The 20,486-nt window shown below is 44.6% G+C and overlaps 1 protein-coding gene across 3 annotated transcripts in view; it reads left to right on the top strand.

Annotated features, from left to right (window-relative positions):
* DGKH (diacylglycerol kinase eta) overlaps positions 1 to 20,486 on the top strand; it is a 749,224-nt gene that overhangs the window by 648,354 nt on the left and 80,384 nt on the right. For all 3 annotated transcript variants that reach the window (XM_086935028.1, XM_086935027.1, XM_086935026.1), the window contains exons 23-24: positions 7,716 to 7,850; positions 15,460 to 15,626. In XM_086935028.1, coding sequence (XP_086791154.1) covers positions 7,716 to 7,850; positions 15,460 to 15,626 — 302 coding nt within the window. The remainder of the gene's footprint in view (positions 1 to 7,715; positions 7,851 to 15,459; positions 15,627 to 20,486) is intronic.

Here is a 20,486-nt window from a genome sequence, read left to right as displayed (position 1 = left end):
TGCTACTGCTTGTAGTGGTGTTAGACCTCCTGGGCACAGTATCCACCTCAGCAGGTCAGCTTACCCTTCCATCCCAAGAAGGACGATTACATTTCTACTGTGCGTTGGAGCAAGAGCAAATGTCTTTACATGTTCATATTTTGTTTTCCATAGACACTGGGCCAAAATGTGTTGACCAGTCGGACCTATGATCTGAATGTGCTCTGAGAGAAGCACATCACTCATGTTACAAGCCAGGCTGCTGATAGTCAGATACTTTATCTGTGGGGGATATTTAAACTGAGTTAATCAGAAGCAGTACAGTATCTAAGCTGCTACCGAGATGATCTGTGTTGCCATTGGAGGCAGATAACATGCATCAGACTAACTTTTTTTGTAATAATTTTCTCTATGCAAAAATTAATTGGTAATGCAGATTTTGGTATAAAAAGACGCAACTTCATCGAAATACAAGGGAAGGGGTATAATTCAGATGATTGTACCCATTACAATTCAACATTGAATTAGCATTTTCCTGTTGAATTTGCAGAAGTCTTTCAAGTTGATTAGTTGCATTAATAGGTGGCCATCGGTGTCAGATAATTGGGAGGTTACCACCCTATAAGATTTATCCGAGTTCCAGGGCGAATCCATTCCATATATTCCCTGGGACAGCTGCAAACCTAAGCAGCTGCGGGGCTGGTCTCTTATCGTTCTACCTTGGGTTCTAAAATGTTTATGCTCAGATGAGACTGCAGTCCTGATGCAAAGATGGTGCAAACCTTTCAGATTTTCACAGTCACTTCTTTGACAATTTAGTTTCTCCATGAAAGATCTACTAATCACATTTGTTGGTTCTCGCTAATCGAGCCAAACAGCACCACTCTGTCTTTCTTATTAATACAGCTTCCTGCTGGGTCCTCACCTTTAGAATATTCCCCAGCAGTACCTGTCCTGTACTGCCGGTGGTATCATCTGGCTCCAGCCACAACTTTACCTACCGGACATTACAACCCCATCATAAAAATGGTGTCCACCGGCCTGCTGACTTTAATTCCTGTTTTTCAATGCCTCACCAATGAAGCCTGAGCTGTTTTTCAGGGCTTCACCAAGAAAGCTTAGCTCAGAGGTCTCCTCTAAAAGTTTCAGAGTTCAAACCCTGTCATATGTGCTGTAAGTGGATGTCTGTTGGATAATCATTACATTTTCATTGGTGCCTTTGATCCGACCACGATGCCCAAGCCAGCAGTTCCTGTTTCCTGATGAACCCGAAGGCCATCAGGGAACATAAGGCCAAATTATTCATAGCCAAGGTCGTAATGGATAGACTAAGGCATACCTATTCCCATACAGGTAAGTGTCCAACGAGGGAATGATCTCCCAAATGGCCCTCCAGGACAAAACACAAAAAAGCACCACCAATTCCGTTTCTGCAAAAACGATTTCGATGTGGTGGAGTCTGCTGTTCAAGATGTGATGGAAGATGATATTGAAGGTGGCTGACAAGTCCAGGGAGATGAGGGCTGCCATTCTGCTGCAGTGCAGGAGGGCCTTGATGTCGTTGGTGGCTGCGATCAGAGCTGGTTGAGTGCAGTCGTTGGCTTGGAATCCGAACAGAGAGGTGTCCAGTAGGTTTTTGTGTTCCAGGTGTTCGGTGAGTTGCTGACTGATGGCCTTCTCAAGAACCTTCACTGGAAAAGGGAGCAGGGAGATGGGCCTGTAGTTCTTTGGTTCTGCTGGGTCAGTGGGGGGAGGGGCCTCACTTCAGTGAGTTTCTAGTACTCCGGGAAGGAGGCTGAGGTGATGGAGTTGTTCAGGACTTTCTTGAGCTCGTTGCCAATCGTCTTACTCCCGAAGTTGAAAAAGTGGTGGGGACAGGAATCCATGAGTGCTCCCAAGTGCACAGAGTTCATGATGGAGATTGTGGCTTGAGATGTGAGAGGGTCCCAGTGGGCGAGCAGGTGTTCAAGGTTTGTGTTCGTGGGTGTGAGCAGGCTGATTCTGTTGGCAGTGGAAGGTTGGGGTTTGAAGTTTTTATAACTTGCTTATTGACATATGTAGGAATTGGCATTTAAAAGTTACTCAGAATTTGCACCAAAGACTGAGACAATCTTGGAAAGCACCTTGTTGTTTATCGTGATCCTGCAGTTAATAAATTAAAGAAGTTCTTAACTCACCTATCACAAAGTAGGAGTTAGTGGGGGCAATTAAATATTTTACAATAGGCACATCTCTAGTAATAGGTGACCTTACTACTGAGTTTGATAAGGTAATTTCACAATACTCAATGTCACAGTTGTTTCTAATTTATGAAGACTCATCTGAGAAAGAGGTGTTGCCATTTACTATTAGATTGATTACCTTGTTTTTGAAACTGGCTTGGACAATAACAAATGTTCATCATACAAAGAGAACACCTCCCCAGGTCATTGGTGCTTCTCATGTTCTGGGGGGGGGGGGGAAACATCCTTTACAACACAACTTTTACCACGCAGTGCTTTTACATCGCAACTTTTACAACGCAAACCATTACAGCGCATTGCACTGGGGGGCGCTCTAGGATAGGGAAAAGATTTAATTTACTATCCAACACCTTCCCTAATATCCACGGGGACTGGAGTTGGAATAGTAAATTAAACTATTCACTATCCAGCACCCCAAAGCGCTATGCGTTGTAATGGTATGGGTTGTAAAAACTGCGATGTAAAAGCATGCGTGGTAAAAGCATGCGTTGTAATGTCATACATCCTCTGGGGGATGGTCAGTCGAGGGTGCTATGCTTCATATAATCTTGAAAGAGTAGAGAAAGATGCAGGCAGACCTGCCTCTTGAAGCTTTGATGACAACACTTGAGGTCGAAGAGTTCCTTGATTCTTTGGAGCAGTCTGTTTAATGAAGGTCCTCAATAGCATTGAATTTGGAAATCTGTCTACATTATTTCCCACTATTGGCCAGATTATCCACAAATCAGACTCCACAAACTTCGAAATTGAAATGCGTAAGTAGGCAGGTTGCACCATCCCTCACATTTGCTGTTGAGCCCCTGGCATATATCAAGAAACTGTAATGTCAAAATTTGAGTGGTGATTTTTCGCAACAAACGGTTTGTGTCCAATGGATTACTATGCCACTTTACTTCATAGAGAGCTTTAATTGATTACAGTGATTATCCTATCAAAACTATATTATTCTGAATGTAGCAGAAATATTGAAGCATCTAAATCTTTTGACTTGACATCTATATTGTCTCACCTGATCTAGGTGGGTGGTGTTGACTTTGCCATGCAACAAAGAAACCTTTTAACAAAACACTCAGTTTATGTACTATTGGCTGTGGTTACTAGGCCTTCCTTGTTTGTATTCTGGATGGCCTGTTATTCCATTGGAAAATATTATACAAAAGTTAAATGAGCTGTAGTTCTAAAATCCTAAACATCATTTGTAGGTCAGTATAGGAAAAATTATTTGCACCTAACCGAAAGAGTGGAATACCTTTACCATGCTACATGCTTTGTTGAGAAGCGCATCAGTGCTGTGTGACCGTCTCCTCCTGTATGACAATGCTTCCTAGACCCAACTTAAAACAAGACCCTTCAGGCATTCTGCAGTGCTCAGTGGGGACAGATATAGGGTCTGTGGAGAACTGGTCAAAATGTCTCAGGATCAGTTATGTATTGCTCTATATGCACGTGCTATTAAAGGAATTATTTGTAGGTTGTGGGACGTTAAATTATCTTTCCAGTGTGAAAATCAAGCTTGCTCGAATATATTCAGATATTTAATCTGAGCTGCATTCTCTGTTCTAAAATAGTTATTACTGAGTTATGAACAAGGTTTCATGAAAATCGACAATTTCATATCCTTTTTATTATTATTCAAAGAGCACAGTTTTACAGAATGCAAATAAGTGAAAGAGCATTAGGCCAATTCCAGCAGACTATTCATTCAAAACTATTCAACAATGGCCTTATAATGTTATAGGCCTGATAAGTTGAGAGGGAGAGATGACGTTGTGCCAGTTGATCGTTACCAGACCAGCCTTGCAAATTCGCTTCCCTTACTTTTTAGGGCTCGCTGCGAAAAGCGCGCTCTCGCTGAGAGCACTATAGCTGTCGGCTCAGCCAACAACGAGGGGAGACAGGAGCTGGCCATGCGCACATTGAGACGCATGGCAGAGTCGGATTCCGACGCGCGCCTTGGGATTGGGTCGCGCGCGTCGGAATCCGACTCTGCCATGCGCCTTGGGATTGGGTCGCACGCGTGAGCTTCTACCGAGACAGCTCACATCGCGCGGCTCGTAGGTTTCGGTTTCATTTTGACTTGTTACACTAGTTTATGACAGGAGGTGAGAATTAGTCTGTGGCAAGTGACAACAGATTGTACACAGCGCCTTTATTCTTCGAGTACTGCACCCCTGTGGGATGAATACGTATTGTGCACAGCACCGAAGCTATGAAGGTTTGTCCCTCTCCCCCATCCGTCCCCTTTGATCACATTCCTGCCTCCCAAGAGGCGGCAGCTGGGGTTACAGGCAACCAACAAGCAACACCCCGCACCGAAGTGGGGGCGCAGAGGGTGCCAGGGAGAAATCCAGGTCCACCTGCCCCGTTAAGAGCCTCTTTGTGCCGCGCAGCCTCGCTTGGAGCACTCCTCCCCAAACGTAGGGACCAGGGGTTACTGTCAGTCGTTCCTACACAGCCACACCGACAGTTTCAAGTTCCTGTCGACTTCTTGTCAGCCCGCCGGCCTCGCACGAGAATGGCTGGTTTTAAGAAGGAAGATGGGCGAAGGCGGGAGGGGGCGAGGGAGAGGCTACTGCAGGTCGAGTGCCGCTTCCCTGCGCAGGGTAATTCCTTCTCAAGCTGTTTAACAAAAATACAGACCCAGCGCACTTTACAGTCACTGTCCTCTTTGTAGTGAGCGCTTGAGTAAGACATAAACCTCTTCCTCCCTTCAATTCGCGTCTTCATCGCATCATCGATTCTGCATGACGTCCATGGAAACCGTTCCCGCTGCTGGAGCCCACCCGTGAAGGCAGCACTACACCTTCACAAACGTGTGGTACATGAAAAAAAAATGTGCATTGTGTCTTGTTTGGCGGCAACATACCTTCATATCTTCTTGCAAGGTGTCTTAAGGAGTCCAACGCTTGTTCTAAAGGCTAAGGTGAGGCATATTCAGCTTTAACTTGCAGGGGACATACAAGCCTTCCTTCCAGGGGAGACACATATAATAGACAATGCTAATATATTGAATAATACCTTCATTATACACAGGAGGGATAAGAGTGTGAACTGAAACTTAAATCAGACCTTTGCTTGGTGCTGAGCTTACCTTTGAATGCCAAAGTTATGAGGGTGAGATTGCATATAAAGCAGCTCCTATTCTGTTGTTATTTATTATAGTAATAATACGGATTTTCATTTTAAAACTAATCTTTAAAATGTATCTATTGTTTCCTGGTATTCAAGAGTGTGCTTTTCTATCATTCGAAAAGTTTGGATTTCACCAAACATCTCTGGAATGATTCACAAAATGATCGTGACTTGAAAGGCATCCCATTCACGTACAGCTCCGTGTATTGCGACGTGGTCGCAGTCCAGCTGGCTTTCTGTCATGGATTAGCACATTGACAAAGTCTTTACTTCCAAGGGGCCTAGAAAGCTCATTTCCCGGGCCATGATCTAGAGACTCTATCTAGAAGACTTATCATAACCAAAATGTGGACTGGTTCACAACAATGTTTTAGAGGAACGTTATTCCACCGTTTTACAACAAATTCTACTCTATGGCATGAGTGAATTTTAAAAAGAGGGAAATATTCTTCTGAGGGGTGTTTCAAAGATTTTTGTTAACCATTATCCATATGTAGAATCTAAATTAAAACATTACTAATAAAAAACAGTGCGACTTGTGTACACTTCCTCCCAAAATATTGTTCATTTATTAGTGAAATTTATATTTTCTAATGTCACATTCGAATTAAGAACTTAATATGAAGAAGTACATATCAATGGTGCATCACTGAGGGCGATAGTTTTCATGTTATTTTTATGTCATTTGAATATGTGGTTGCTTTTCCATCACCCAACAAGATGATTCAATGCTGTTTAAAAAAAAAAACATCAAATATTGCTTCCCAGGTTGGAAAAATGTAAATTGAAACTTCCTGGAATTTCTTTTAAACAAGCATTTTTTTTAAATGTTAGGGATATCTGGTGGATTAATTGCTGGTTGGAGCTTGAAGTGAGAACATTAGTTGTTGAATGTATGTTTTTCAGTGTTGTATGCCATTTGTTGTGGCTCTGTATGAGGCAGCATGACTTGGTGATAAAGCCTTTAGTGTATCAATTGGTTTAAGATGGCACTTCTCAGTACCTACTGTAAATGATTTTTATATGAATTATTGTCCCACACACACCTACACATTGACATATGTGGCAATAGGGATCAAGTCAGTGCCATCAGTGTGACTCTTGTCATGCATGTGAAAGCAGAACACCATCTTTGTTGCTCAGTATGGAGTATCATATGGTATTATTATTATCTCTTAGCTTGTATCTTTTCTAGTATGCTCCAGCCTATGATAATTTAATTGGCTACCAGTCGTGTGAATATTTTGCCAAACCCTCTTGTGCTACTGCATTTTTGAATAAGGAGCATACTTTCATGTAGAATCATTCAGATATATCTTAATGTACAGACCAACACTTCTTAGTTGGAGTTGGTGTGGAACATGTGTAGCCAAGGCCTCTCCATACCAGGATCTAGTATTCTTGATGAATTTCCACACCCAGCAATGTTTGCAACTGACGTAGCCCTGCCCAGAGGGAATGGGCGATGAACTTGTTGTCCTGACCTATGTCCTTTGTTGCAGTCTAATGTGGACTAGGGTGTCGTTCTGAATGTGTCCTCTTATCATATGCTGAAAGGGGCACTTCAGAGCAGTCTTATTGAGCCCTGAATATGGACTATGTGATTATTTTGGATGGTTTTAGAAAAGGTGGTGAAGATGGTGATAAGTGATTCTTCCATTATATATATTGCTTGTCAGTAACCAATAGAAGACCTGCTTATGTTTCAGTGAGAGTAACTGCACGTAGGGAAGAGATGAATCTGTGTGTATTTACAAATAGATTAGCCTTCTCAACACACTTTCTCAATATACGCACACCATTGAAAAAGGGTTAATTTCTGTGTGTAACCTGCACTTAAGTGCTTACACAAAACTCAATTTGCAGAAACTCACAACTCTTCTGCAGGTGGTTTTAACTGAGTCAACTATACCCACAAATGAGGAATTCTCAGGGATGTTTTTAGACGCTGTCCTTTCTCTCTGTGGTATTACCTCACTATCGAAAAATCCAGGCCTTTCTGCGCATGCCCTCAATGCCAAATATATTGGGATACAGTTCAGATTTACAAAGAGAAACCCCACACGGAATGCCTGTATTATCTGATTGCACATCTCTTCATGGTCCTATCAATTATCACTCTTTAGAACAAGAAAAGGATCTCAGCCCCTCAAGTCAAGAATCGGAATGTCCAAAAGCAAACGTTTGAAATGATGTAGTTTCCATATTTTAAAAATTTACTATTGGATAATAGAACATTTTGACTACATATTAATTAACATGTTTTAGTAAATAGGTGAAGACACAACTCAATTGAAATTACAACTCCCTGAATGTATTGGACTCTGACCGATGTGCGCATTTTACTGTAATTTGCTGCAGTGTCGGTCAGTGAAAATCACCATACTCGGCGATGAAGGAGTACCAGTGCAAGTGGATGGAGAAGCTTGGATCCAGCCTCCTGGTGTTATTAAAATTGTACATAAAAACAGAGCCCAAATGCTGACGCGAGACAGAGTAAGTTAAAAAAGTATATAAGCATGTTTGTTTATTACATTGATTAGTTGTGCTGTATGGTTTGCTGTAAGAGATTACAATTCAACATTATTGATCTCCAAAATGGACAAAGTCTGTGAAGAACCTCTTGCAAGGTTTGCTATGTTTCTCTTAAGATGCTTCATATCCCACGCTAAAATGAGTCGCTCTTTCTCTGGCATTCTAAGAAAGCATCTGCTAACCAATAAAGATGGGTGGTTATAAAGGTGCAATTTGAGGTATTTATGATGCTTCCATAAGCGCAAGCCATATTCTGATGGGAAGGCATGCCCCTTATTTGTGGCACATCGTTACCATCAAGGGATTTTTTTCTTTGATATTTATAAACGGTGTAATATGTCTCTGCATGTGTGTGATTTACAAACCTATTTGAAATGCTTCCATTTATTTAAATGATTTTGTAAAGCAAACATGCCTAGAAGAGGTGACATTTTATGTATTTTTGTTTTCAAAGAAAATAAGCCATTTATCATCCAAGTCAATCACCAAAAGATACAATTAATTAGAAGTGTGAATTTTAACCTTTCCACTGTGAGGTTTTCAGAAGATGCACTGGCCCACAATGCACAGCAAGGGTAATTACTTACTTGATTTTTTTCTACTCTGTGGGCAACGATCCCTGAACACAATCTGCCTTTTTAGGCTTATTCCCCACTGGAAACTCCATTCCATTTGGAATGTTTTTTGGCCTCATTCGATGTCTAAGGACATCTGAAATTGAATGCTGCATTTTATCTGGAGATAATCCATCTCCTCACCTTTCTTTTCAGGTGCATGTTGGTTCTGTTTGATATATTTCCATCCTGCGGTGGAACGAAATCTTGAAAGGTTATTCTATTTTGTTTGGTTCGCTTTCCAGACTCTCACAGAATAGAGCTTTGCAATGTGCGTCTGATGATGTGCTATAAGTTACTAAATGCCAGGGATGTCCACAGGGCAAAGCTTTCCTTTAAGGAACAAAGTACTTCTGGGCCCACCGCTGGCAAAAAGGATAATGACTGATGATGCCTTCATCTCATTATTTGATAGGACTCATTCTGGCACCTCTCGGAGTCCCTCTAAAACACTTTGACATCAATGTCATTCACATTGTCAGTCAATGTCAGGACATGGTTTGAGAGCTTCATGTGAGGCCTATTTGATGTCAATGCATGGCTCACATTTGAAATCTTTCTAGATGTCAAGGGTCTTCTCATCCCGAGCTTTGACCTTAAGGGGGGTCGCCATCAGAATACTAAGCACAGAACAAAGGAGAGGAAGACAGCCTCTCCAACATTAAGGGGAACCAACACTTCTTGTCACTCCCTCATCCTCTGCTGCCTTTCCCAAAAACTCCTACTCGTGCTTAAAGAACACATAGTTAGCTGCAGATACAATTAAACAACCTGTATTTTTGCAAAGCATGCATTCAGCATGTGGTGCGTCTTGGCACTAAATTACAGATTTTTATTATTACCAATATAGTGGTACTTGAAAGATTGAGTGAACCTGTCTGTATTCAAATGTGTTACCATAAGGTCAAACACAGATTTCAGCAGTGGGTGCATTAGTCCACTTAACCCCAGGCTTGTTTGCACAGCATATCAGCCAGTATCCTTTGCAGGACGTACCTCTCAGTAGCTTCCATGGGCAGAGTTGAATTTGAATTTAAAAATATTTATTTAGCGCACTTTTACCAAGCGGTTTCATGGCGCTTTTAGGTTACGACCAGCAACAGCAGCAAGGGGGAGATTAGGCAGCAAAAGCACGGGGAAAAAGAAAGGTTTTAAGATTTTTTCGGAACTCTATATAGGAAGGTGAAATGCGAAGTCGCACAGGGAGAGAGTTCCAAAAGGCTGGAGCGAGGACCGCGAATTTCGCTCCACCAGCTTTTTTCTTTTTGAAACGGGGGGTGACCAGAAGTGCCATATGGGTGGAGCGGAGTTCTCTACCCGGCGAGTAAGGCTTGATGGCTGAGCATATAAACTCAGGGGCGGTGCCCATTCTAGCCTGAAAAGTGAGGCAGCCAAGTTTGAATAAGGCTCGCTCTCTTACAGGCAGCCAGTGTAATGCCTGCAACAAAGGAGTAGCACGATGAAATTTGGGCAGACCATGGATCAGGCGAGCAGCCTGGTTCTGCACTAGTTGCAGGCGGTGAATAGCATAGGCCGGTGCGCCATTGTAGATTATGTTACCATAATCGAGGCGCGAGAGCACCATTGCCATCACAATGACTTTTAAAGCCGGGAGGGAAAAGAAACGGGAGATCTTCCTGATTGTCCTAAGGGAAAAGAAACAGGAGGACACCACTGAACTAACTTGAAAGTGAACAGAAAGTTGTGAATTAAGAAGAATCCCAAGGGTTTTAACTTTGGGGACCGGGAGTTGTGGAGCACCAAGTGAGGAGGGCCAGTGAGAGGGAGACCAGGGACTGCAACCACCTCCGGTCAAGACCAGCTCTGTCTTGTCCGGGTTGAGTTTGAGGTGGTTGCAGTTCATCCAGTCCTGAATGAACAGCATAACTGTTTGAACATTCAGGGCGGTTGAGGGGGAGTGGGAGAGGTTGAAAATTAGCTGGAGGTCATCGGCGTAATTAAACACCGTGACCTCGAGCTGCTGCAACATAAAAATAAGGGGGTAGATATATAAATTGAACAAAAGAGGGGAAAGTGAAGAACCCTGGGGAACCCCGCACTCTACCTTGCGGGAGGCAGCAGTGAAACCGGTGAGATGGACCGCCTGGGCCCTCTCGCTCAGGAAGGACTCGAGCCATGAGAAGGCTAAGCCCTCTATGCCCGCCGCCCTGACACGGGTAAGGAGGATGGAGTGGTCCACCGTGTCAAAAGCGGCGGACAGATCTAAAAGAATGAGGGCTTGCGAGAGGTTGGTGTCGATGCCTTCCCGTAGCCCGTCCATCGCTGAAATCACCACCTTCTCCGTAGAGTGGAGGGGCCGAAAGCCCGCCTGGCAAGGGGAGAGGCAGTGATTTATCTCCACGTGAGTGCTCAGGGTACTGGTGACATGTGTTTCCAGGACCTTTCCCAGGTAAGGCAGGAGGGAGATGGGGCGATAGTTGGATGGGGATGAGGTATCGGCGCCAGCCTTTTTTAGGATTGGGATGACAGCCGCAGACTTATGAAAACGAGGAACAACACCATTACTGAGTGAGTCATTGAGGAGGGTCAGGGGCGGGATAGGACAGGCTAGAAAGATTTCTGTAAGAATGTGAGCGGGACCGAAATCCAGGGGGGAACCTGACTTCACCCGTTGGAGCAGTGGGAAGAGTGTGGCCTTGGGTAAAAGGGGAAAATTGGTTAATTTGGAAATGGTGGAAGGGGGAGAGGGATTGATAAATGTGAGTGATGGGGGAGGGATGTTGGTTTTAATCTTTGCGACCTTCTCAATGAAGAACGCGTTGAGCGAGTCGCATAAAGATTGGGAGGGAGGAATCATAGCCGTAGCTCTATCGGATGAGGCAAGTTCATGCACAATGGCAAAAATTTCTTTAGATTGAGACTCCGCTGTCAGAATCCTATTGGAATAGAACTCAGTTTTAGCGTCAAGAATGCCTTTTTTGTAGATCCGAAGAACAGATAGGTAGGTGGCTTTTAAGACTGGACAATACGCTCTTCTCCATGCTCGCTCGGCTCTCCGTGCAGCCAATTTCTTCTCCTTAAGGTCTGAGGTGAACCATCGATTGGCTGCATGGGCTCGCTTGACCGTAATTCGTCTCAGAGGAGCGAATTCATTGCCCGCTTGAGTCAACCAGTTGTTGATGGAGGCCAACTGAGCCGGGGCTGCAAGACCTGAGAGATCAGGGCTGGTTTTGGCCAGAGACGAGCAGAGGGACGGCATATCGGCTTTGCCCCATTTCCTAATCCAGATGTTCTTAGGGAGCGGGGGTTTGGCATCAGGAGCTAGTGCAAGGGCGAATGAAATGAACGAATGGTCTGACCAGGGGCAAGGAGAAATAGTGGGGGGTGTGGTGGGAATGTTCAGGGTCCAGATCTGATCCAACATATGACCCTGTATGTGAGTAGGACTGCGAATGTGAGGTGTGAAATTGAGGCTGGTCATAAGATCCGTGAACTCCTTGGATAGGGAACTTTCAGCAGGATCGTTTGGCCAGAAATTAAGGTCCCCTAGGACTAACACTGACAAATTATTTATCGCCAGTGTGGCCAAGAGATCCTGGAGGCTGGAGACAAAGGAAGGAGTGGAATGAGGGGGGCGGTAGATAAGAACAGAGGTCAAAGGGGTCTGATGGGAGGTCGAGCGTGTTACCAGATAATCTACATCGGGAATGGGAGGGAAGGGGAGGATCTGAAAATGGAGCTCAGTACGAGCTATCAAGGCCACTCCTCCGCCTCTCCTGCCCTCTGGGCGGTCCGCTCGAATAGCGGAGTATGAGGGGGGCAATGCAGCTAGGACGTTAGGCAATGGGTCTGCTTTGAACCAGGTCTCCGTTAAGAACAGGAGGTCCGGTTCATGTGTATCGATGTAATCAAACAGCTCGTACTGATGGTTAACAGCCGACCTGGTATTCAAGAGCGTGGCGTGGTATTAAATACCGGAGTATGGGGGTTAGAGGGGGGGGGATATGCAGGGGAGTAGCTGACGAAGAGATCAGCTCTGATATGATCGCGGGTGGTGTGCAGGAAGGGGGAGAGAACAAACCAAGATGGGTCAAATAGTCAGCAACAGAGGGTCCGATGGCACCGGGGTTCCAGTATGAGCAAAGTTGGGATAATGAGTATGTGAGTAAAGGGGCATAATGAGGCACCCCTTGCCCCGGCCAGCCGCGGACGGGCGCAGAAGGGCTCGACTCTGGCGTGACTCCGGCGCGCCTACGTCGCGCCCGCTGCGCTTGTCCGCTGCGCTGACACATGTGGGCCGTTTAAATGGAGGAGTAGCGTGGGGGGAGTGGCGTGGGTGGGGTTTGCCGATCCAGCCCAAGCCAAGATGGCGGCCGCGGCTGCTGTAAGCCCGCGATGACAATCAGCCCACAGACAGCCACGCACAGCTCCTGGAATCCAAGATGAAGGTTAGTAACCTGTTGACTTTCAGGGCAGGTTAGTGCACAATTAAAAACGATCAGTTAGAGCATTTACAAAAGCGTGTCACCGCTCGCAATCAGCGTGACAGAATGCGCTTAATTAAAAACCACACAGCAACCATCCAGCTACTGCCAGCAAGCCCACTGCCACCGGGCAGAGCCACTTTGTGATGAAAGCTCTTGGCGAAATTTAACTCTAGGGCCCAACCCTGCTTAACGTGACAGCCACTGTTTCAGACTGAAACCAAAACAAATCAAATACACAAAACAATTTACACTGAGTCCCCTGTTTTAGTGTAGGTTTCAATCATGCATAGTTTAGTTCATTTAGATTCAATGTAAATCTTGAGAAAAGTCTTAGGAAACTTGTAAACCACACTAAAGAAAATGACAAGAAAAATCAGACTTTTACAACATACACATATGTACATTAAATCAAGTACATTAAAAATTCCTGTCTAGGGTGAGTATTCAGATTTTTTGTAGTGTTCTATGTTATCCAGTTAGCTGTAGATTTCAGAACTATAATCCGTAGTGTTTTGCGTCACAACTCTGCGTCCCCTATCAACTGGTTTGATTTTGATGGCACTGTTCTTTTTCAGGTGGCTACAAAGAGGTCTCCCTTCCTTTCAAGTATTAAAAGGAGCAAACATATGATGAGTTTTAACAAGAGATGTCTTTGAGAACCAGGTTCTCAATGGTAACAATTTCAGGCGAAATAGAGGATGGCAGATGTTAAAATTAGAGGCAGTGCTTAATTTGTAAAAGAGAGAGTGCTGGTGTCCAAAGCTCTACTCCTTGGTGAGCCAAATACCAAGGCTGCATAGTCTTGAATTCATCTCAGGCCTCTTTAATCCACTGCCAGATACTTCTACAACCTTATCCCACTCTTGCTGGTACCTATTTTCTCCCTTCGTACAAGTTTTTCCGTCTTTGTCTTCTTTCATCTTTCACGTTTGTGTGTTTTTCCCACTCTTGCTCCCAGTTAATTTCTGATACGGCAAAATGAGAGCCGGTCCCCAAAACCGAGTGCCACCAGCTCAAATTAGGCACCAGCAACCACCAGCTCAAATGAAGCTCTGTTAAGAGGTCACAGACCAATAATTCCGTAGGACCCAGAGAATGTTTCCTTGGTAAAAGAAGTATTGATAAACAACAGGGAGGGACATAAAAGGGACAATATTTAGACGGGTCCAGTGTGCACGTCCCAACAACCTCTATCCAAGAAGATGCACAAAGTTCCCATAAGGAGTAATGTTAGTATAGTGGGGTGATTTATCTTCCTCTCTCTAAGTGTGGATATATGTAATAGACAGGGAAGGGTATCCCTTGTCGGAACTAGGGAAGCCTCACACAACAGGCTGGTTTAACGGCTGCTGTCATATCACCAGCTTGGGCCCCACACACTCTTTTGATCATCGGCCAGGAACAAAAGATCTCCACCAAAGTGTAGCACTATGTGCTACCCGTCAGGCATTGCAGCGCCGGCTTGACGTTGGAGCAGGAAGCTGATGATGACACGAGACAATAGGCTGGTGATTGTTTATTTACGCCTCTGTTTCATATTATTATCTTGTTGTCAGTGTGTTCTTGTAATCAGCACTTGTTTTCACTACTTTTCACTCACCTATGATCACCTTAAGCACTGAGCATTTTGCCCAATATAAATGTTTGCCGAATTAAAAGCTTCTACATTTTGCTGCAGATCCCTCTTTTCATTTGCATCTAAAACACTGCAGCCACACTGGGCAGCAGGAAAACACTTCAAGGGTTGGGAGGCAGGGGTTGCAAACACAGTGAATCGTTGACACCTCAAGATATTGCATTGCCTGTCTGAGATTTGCCCCCACTCACCTAAATTAAATCTGCTCCTCTTGACAATGTGGGAACTCCCATTTTGAATCATCATTCCCCAAACAACATCCATACCAAGGTAGCCTATTGAGCTCTTGAGATTGAATTGGAAGTGCACCTCTTCCAGCTTCTTCGCGCCTGTGAATGATTACACACTAATTTAGTACAGTGTCTAAATTATGACCGGGGAACTTGGGCATTCACCTTTTTCAGGTGGAAATGTTTCTAGTTAAATGCTTCAGTCTACAAGTTTTACTCTATTTGGAAAATCCTTTCTTTCACATAATATGTATTTATTCCCCAGCAAATCAACATGTTAATTGTAGTATATTGTGTGATACAGGTTCGGTTTTTAAGGAGGGGATTCTTTTATAGACAACTGGTTTGCCCTTGAATTCTGATATAGCATACTATGCAGTGACAATTTGATTGGCACATTTCTGCTACTGCCTATTGCCCTTTCCAGTACCCTTTCTGATGTATTGCTTAATGCACTCGTAATAATGCATTGTGCAACGTGCATAGAACTTTTAACTGTACAGATAAATGTGCGTTTTAGTAGAGCAATCAAAGAATTGTATCTAGCATTTATGTCTAGGAAGATATGCAGTGGCCATTATTTAACACTGCCCACTGCCACTGCATTGTTTCAGACACTGAGTGTACATCCATTCTTCGTAGGCTTTTGAGAACACGTTGAAATCCTGGGAAGACAAACAGAAGTGCGATTCTTGCAAACCAGCCCTCCGGCCTCATTTATACCCACAGCAAGCAGTTGACCTCGCTACAGAGGAAGAGGTTTCACAGATCCAGCTCTGTTCCCAAGCTGCAGAGGAACTTATTACAAGGTAAGAAAGCGTTAGCAATGCATTGCCACTATAGTTTACTGTGGTTTATGCTCCAAAAATTAAATCACCTCGGGGGACATTTTAGGACGGGAATGTCCCCTGCATTGTATAATGTAATATTCCCCTGCCTTGAGTGCCCAACTTCTTGTATATCTGGTAACCTGACCTTTCCTTGCGGTGTGGCATCCCGCTAAGCTAACCATGTCCATAGAAACCCAGGACTGTCCCCGACTACGAGAATTCTTGGACCTGTGCTGTGACTTTCAGGAATGCTCCAAGCATACCCTCTATACAACAGTGAGCTAATGTCCCCGTCATGAGTATGGTGCATAGAGCAGTGGTGGCAGCATACTGTGGGTAAGCGAAATAATAATGTGATCACATTTTTGTCATGGCGGTTCGGGTTGAGGCGTAATGCACAACCTGTTTACCATTCTGTTGTATGTGCATGCTCAGACCTGTGCGCTGACATCCCTTATTTGTATTTCTGTGTGTCGCAAGTATAAATCATGAATAGCAGGAGTGAGTCAGAGTATTGGAGCCCAGTGGGATTCATGTTAAATATCGCTGGGTTGACATAGCTGGAGATGGAGGGTGAGGTTTGTGGTCCAAGACATTGGGGGTTTATTTGCATTCCTGTAGCTGGAGGGAGGAGACCAAGATACTGAAGTGAGGAATGGAGATAGGGCTACCTTTAAGATGTTCTGTGAGCCTTTTGGTTAACAAGAAGCTCCTCATTAATTTTTCTGAGCACTGCCATTTGGTGGAAGTTAGGGGTGCGTGGTTGAACTGTAAACTCTATTATGGAAGATGAGGGGGTCTTTGGGTGAAGTCTGCGCTTTATCTTTCCCTGATTACTCCTTCAGTCAGGCTGATGAAAGCCAGGAGCTCTAGAATAAGAGAGCCCCAGTGCTACCTGCAGTGAGAAACCTCTCTCTACACAAAGACCGTGGCTTGAAGACAGTCTGCAAAGGATGCTAGAAAGAAGAATCATTCCACGTGAAGTGCTCAACATCAATTAAAAAGTAGTTAGAAAACCAGCTGCTTTACTGGGAGCTGGGGATGGCTAGATTTCATTGGTCACTGCTCTCGGGGCGGACTAAATACAGGAAGAGGTACGACGCATGCAAGCTGTGGACAAATGGAGAAAAAGAATAGGAGAGCGATGATGGAGCAAGCAAATGGAAAGCCTATAGGGGCGGGGGGCTGAAGCTCAGAGTATATACAACATGTCTCTTCGAGGCAGCGCATGTGCTGTCTAGAGCCAAGACCTAAAAAAAGCTTTAACAATTTGGAATGCCTCTACATGGCAAATGTACTACAGTCAAAGCTGCAATACCCCTGGCACCAAGATAATATTAGTAATAAGTCTCTCCAATGCTGCATGATTTATCACTCAAACACTGAGCTTTACATAACATTTTTCTCCAAACATCAGCTTATGAGTAAAGAAACTAAACACATTTACAACTCAAATGAGTTTTTCAATTTTGGCATACATATATTTGGCAAAGCAAAAGCTTAAAATTTAGTTGGCTGAGATGCACACCACATGAGAACTACTTATAGATAGCTGTAGAGTTACAAGTAGCTCACAAACGATTAATTGGAGAAGCCCACCCTAGAGGCTTAAAATGAATCAGCCTAACGCGCTCCAATCAGCCTAAACCTGTCCCATGCTAGCACAGTATAAATGTTCAGCACAACCCCTTTTCTAATGTACACATTCTGGACAAATTCCTGCCTCCTATCTCTCACCTTGATTACATCGTACCGACTCTGCACACTCGTTCTAAGCCCCCTTCTGAACATACAGCCTATTTGGCATAACATATTTAGTATATCAGTGTGTACAATCGGAATAAATTCAAGCAGAGCTACACACGTCGATGTTCCCAAGTTAGATGAAACCAAGGGTCCCTGAGCATGACAAGGGTGCGCACTTCTATTCTTGAGCTGGTCTTCATTGTGAAGACAGAAGAGATAAGTCTCTAACATATTGAGCTAGAATACCATTGCTTTGAGTGAGGAAAGCAGTGAAGACCCCATCAACAAGAAGACCCCTGCAGCCCAGTACAGTGTTTTTGTGGAGCCTCCGGGGCAGTTTACATGTTCTGAAATAACTTTACCGCAGGACATTTGGGGGTCTATTAGAATGGCCAGCGGATCGCCACCGCCCTACCGGCAGTGGCGATCCGCCCCTCCAAAACACCCCGCCGGACTGCCTTTTACCCCCCGCCACATTAGCATGGCGGGGGGTACTGTGGGGGACGGTAAGATCGTCTGCCGCTTTACCGCCAGTAGGCAATCGTCACAATTGTCTACCGAGCAGAAAAGGCCTGCAATATGGTGGCAGTGCCTTGTAGGCACCGCCATCCATATTACAATGGTGGCAGTGTGTAGTATTCTCATGTTTTATGTATGTACTTGTATCCAGCTGCTCAGCCCAGTGTGTGTGTATTCTTATTGGAATCCTAGTGTGGGTGGAATGTTGGATGCATCTGAGTTACAGTTAAGGATGGGCTGAGCGGCCAGTAGGCTGCTCCTGATGGGGCTGTTATCATGTTATCTTGACCATGACTTCTGCTAATAAACATCAACTACAAGTACCTGACTTGGTCTACGGTGTCTACTTATCTACACCTGTACCTGTGGGATTTACCCACTACACAGTGTAATGCCTATTCATGGTTGAGACTCCGCCATTGAAAGGCATGCAGTGTTTCCTTTGGGGGCCTGTTGCGGGCCCCTAGGGGGGTGAGGATGTGGGGGAGCTGCACTTGGGGGGTACCTGTGGTACTCCCCAACATTGGCATACAGAAGTTGGCAGGCACTGCGCTGTGCCTGTCACGTGCATGCCAATGCACAACATGCATATATTGATTTGTGGCGGGTGCTGCTTGCACCACCGCCTGCCACAATGTCATAAATGCGGGACGCGACCGCCAGGGTAGCAGTCGCATCCTAATTTGCGGTGCGGGACCGCTGCACCACTGGCGGCCGGTCCCAGCACCGCTAGGGTGGCAGGCGGACTGGAGTCCGCCCGCCATCCTTATAGACCTCTAAGTGTTTCATAAAATGCTTGTCATAACTTATTTTCCGTCCGATATTCAACTAATGTAGAAAAGGAAAGACCAGATCACAAAACCATGTGTTTTGAATCCATAGCGGGTGTATTAAATCGCTGTGCTATTTAGATGAAGGTACAGGTCTGCAGTGAGTTTTCCCGTGTTTGCACAAGCCCTTTTAAAGTGTTTTAGTTTAGAGAACGTGATCACACCGCTTTTCCTCTGGTTTGTGTTAAGCTTTCATAGGTTCACGAGTTGTCCGAAAAGAAAACTGAAATGTCCAATATGCGTTTGTATTGGTGCATTATAAGTAAAATTCGGAACTATAGTTGGATTATTTTTGCGTTATTCTGTGTAACGGCGCCATCTAGTGTGCACTTGCAGTAAGTTAAAATTAACGCAACAATAAACAGGTGGCCCTGACGTTGACACACGTAATTATAACGATGTGTCTCTCATTGAGCGCCACGTGGAAGGGCTGATACATTTTCACCTTAATTTAGTCGAAGTAGTACTCGTTATCAGTCATGGCTTTCAGACTATTGCTTGCCTAAGGATGTGACGTAAGGGCCAGAGCTGCTGACTTGGGAGCTGTGGAACTAGTTTCGAGTCTCGGCGTCGACTCAACATCCAGTGATTCTCCCTTACTCTCCTCGTGCATTCAAAAAATGGAGTGTTTCTATGTGTAAAGTAGCTGGTGCGCATGCAAAGCGCTCCAATACCTTCGGGTCATATAAAGCTGCAAAAAAAATCAATCACAATTTGCCAGTGATAGTAGGAGATGTTGTGCAGAGACTGCAGGCCCATTAAACCATCTTCTGCAACGGGGCAAAAATATCTTCACATGACTTTTGTTGCTGTCTTTTCAAGTCAACGGTAATGTGCTTGTGGTTGCAGGGTGCCTAGTCATGGAAGTCTTCTGTGTGGCCTGGCAGACAGTTGTGAGCCGGTGTGCATCATGCTGTATGGGGTGTTAGCCTGGTTCTTCCTTCCATGTTTAGGACTTTTCAACCATCACAGGTTGTGTCTCTGGGCCCTTGAGGGCACCCAGACGCATTTATTGTTTGCACCATTTTGGTACCCTAGCAGTCCATGACAAACTGGTATACGTACCAGGCCAGGCCTCTCAGTAAAGGGTGACACTGAGTTTTTTCTTATATCAGAAGGTGGCAGCTGCAGAAAATGGCAAAAGAGAGGGGAGGAAGAGTTGCCTTTTGTCAATAACTGATCAAGAGCCCACCCCGGGCTCTGATGACCAGGCATTGCACCTGGAAGCAGGTACCTCCAAAGGCTCCTTGCTGCTGTTGTGCACTAACCAGACTCTAGGTCAGGATACTTGTACTCACAGACCTAAAGACTGAAGTTGGGGCTCATCTGGTTGTGAGACTAATGCCCTACATCTCACCTAAATACAGAAAAGGACTTTTGGAAATAAGCAGAATGGATTCAGGGTTTATCAGGAAGAGAAAATCATCTCCCAGTGTGTACTGTTTCGAACAATTGCTGCTCATTAGTGGCAGGAGGAGGAGGGGGCTAATAGGCACATGCTAAACATTCACCAGCCCCTTTGCATCGGAGAAGAGGGGACCAGTGCCTAAAAATATACATAAAAAGTCTGCACTAGTGTAAATACTTAGTCACTACCAGTTATCTCAGGACAGATACGTCTTTACAAGTGCCTGGCTTTTGTAGAGCAGAAGAAGCAAGACCAAACCTATTATATTTGTAAATTCGTGTTTGCCGAGTCATTATCGTATTATAACCAAATCAATGAGAATGTATACCCTTACGT

The sequence above is a fragment of the Lissotriton vulgaris genome, chromosome 8 (genome assembly GCF_964263255.1).
Source record: "Lissotriton vulgaris chromosome 8, aLisVul1.2, whole genome shotgun sequence".
Taxonomy (NCBI): domain Eukaryota; kingdom Metazoa; phylum Chordata; class Amphibia; order Caudata; family Salamandridae; genus Lissotriton; species Lissotriton vulgaris.
The sequence above is the reverse complement of the archived record's forward strand: the minus strand, read 5'-3'. Positions and strand labels throughout refer to the sequence as shown.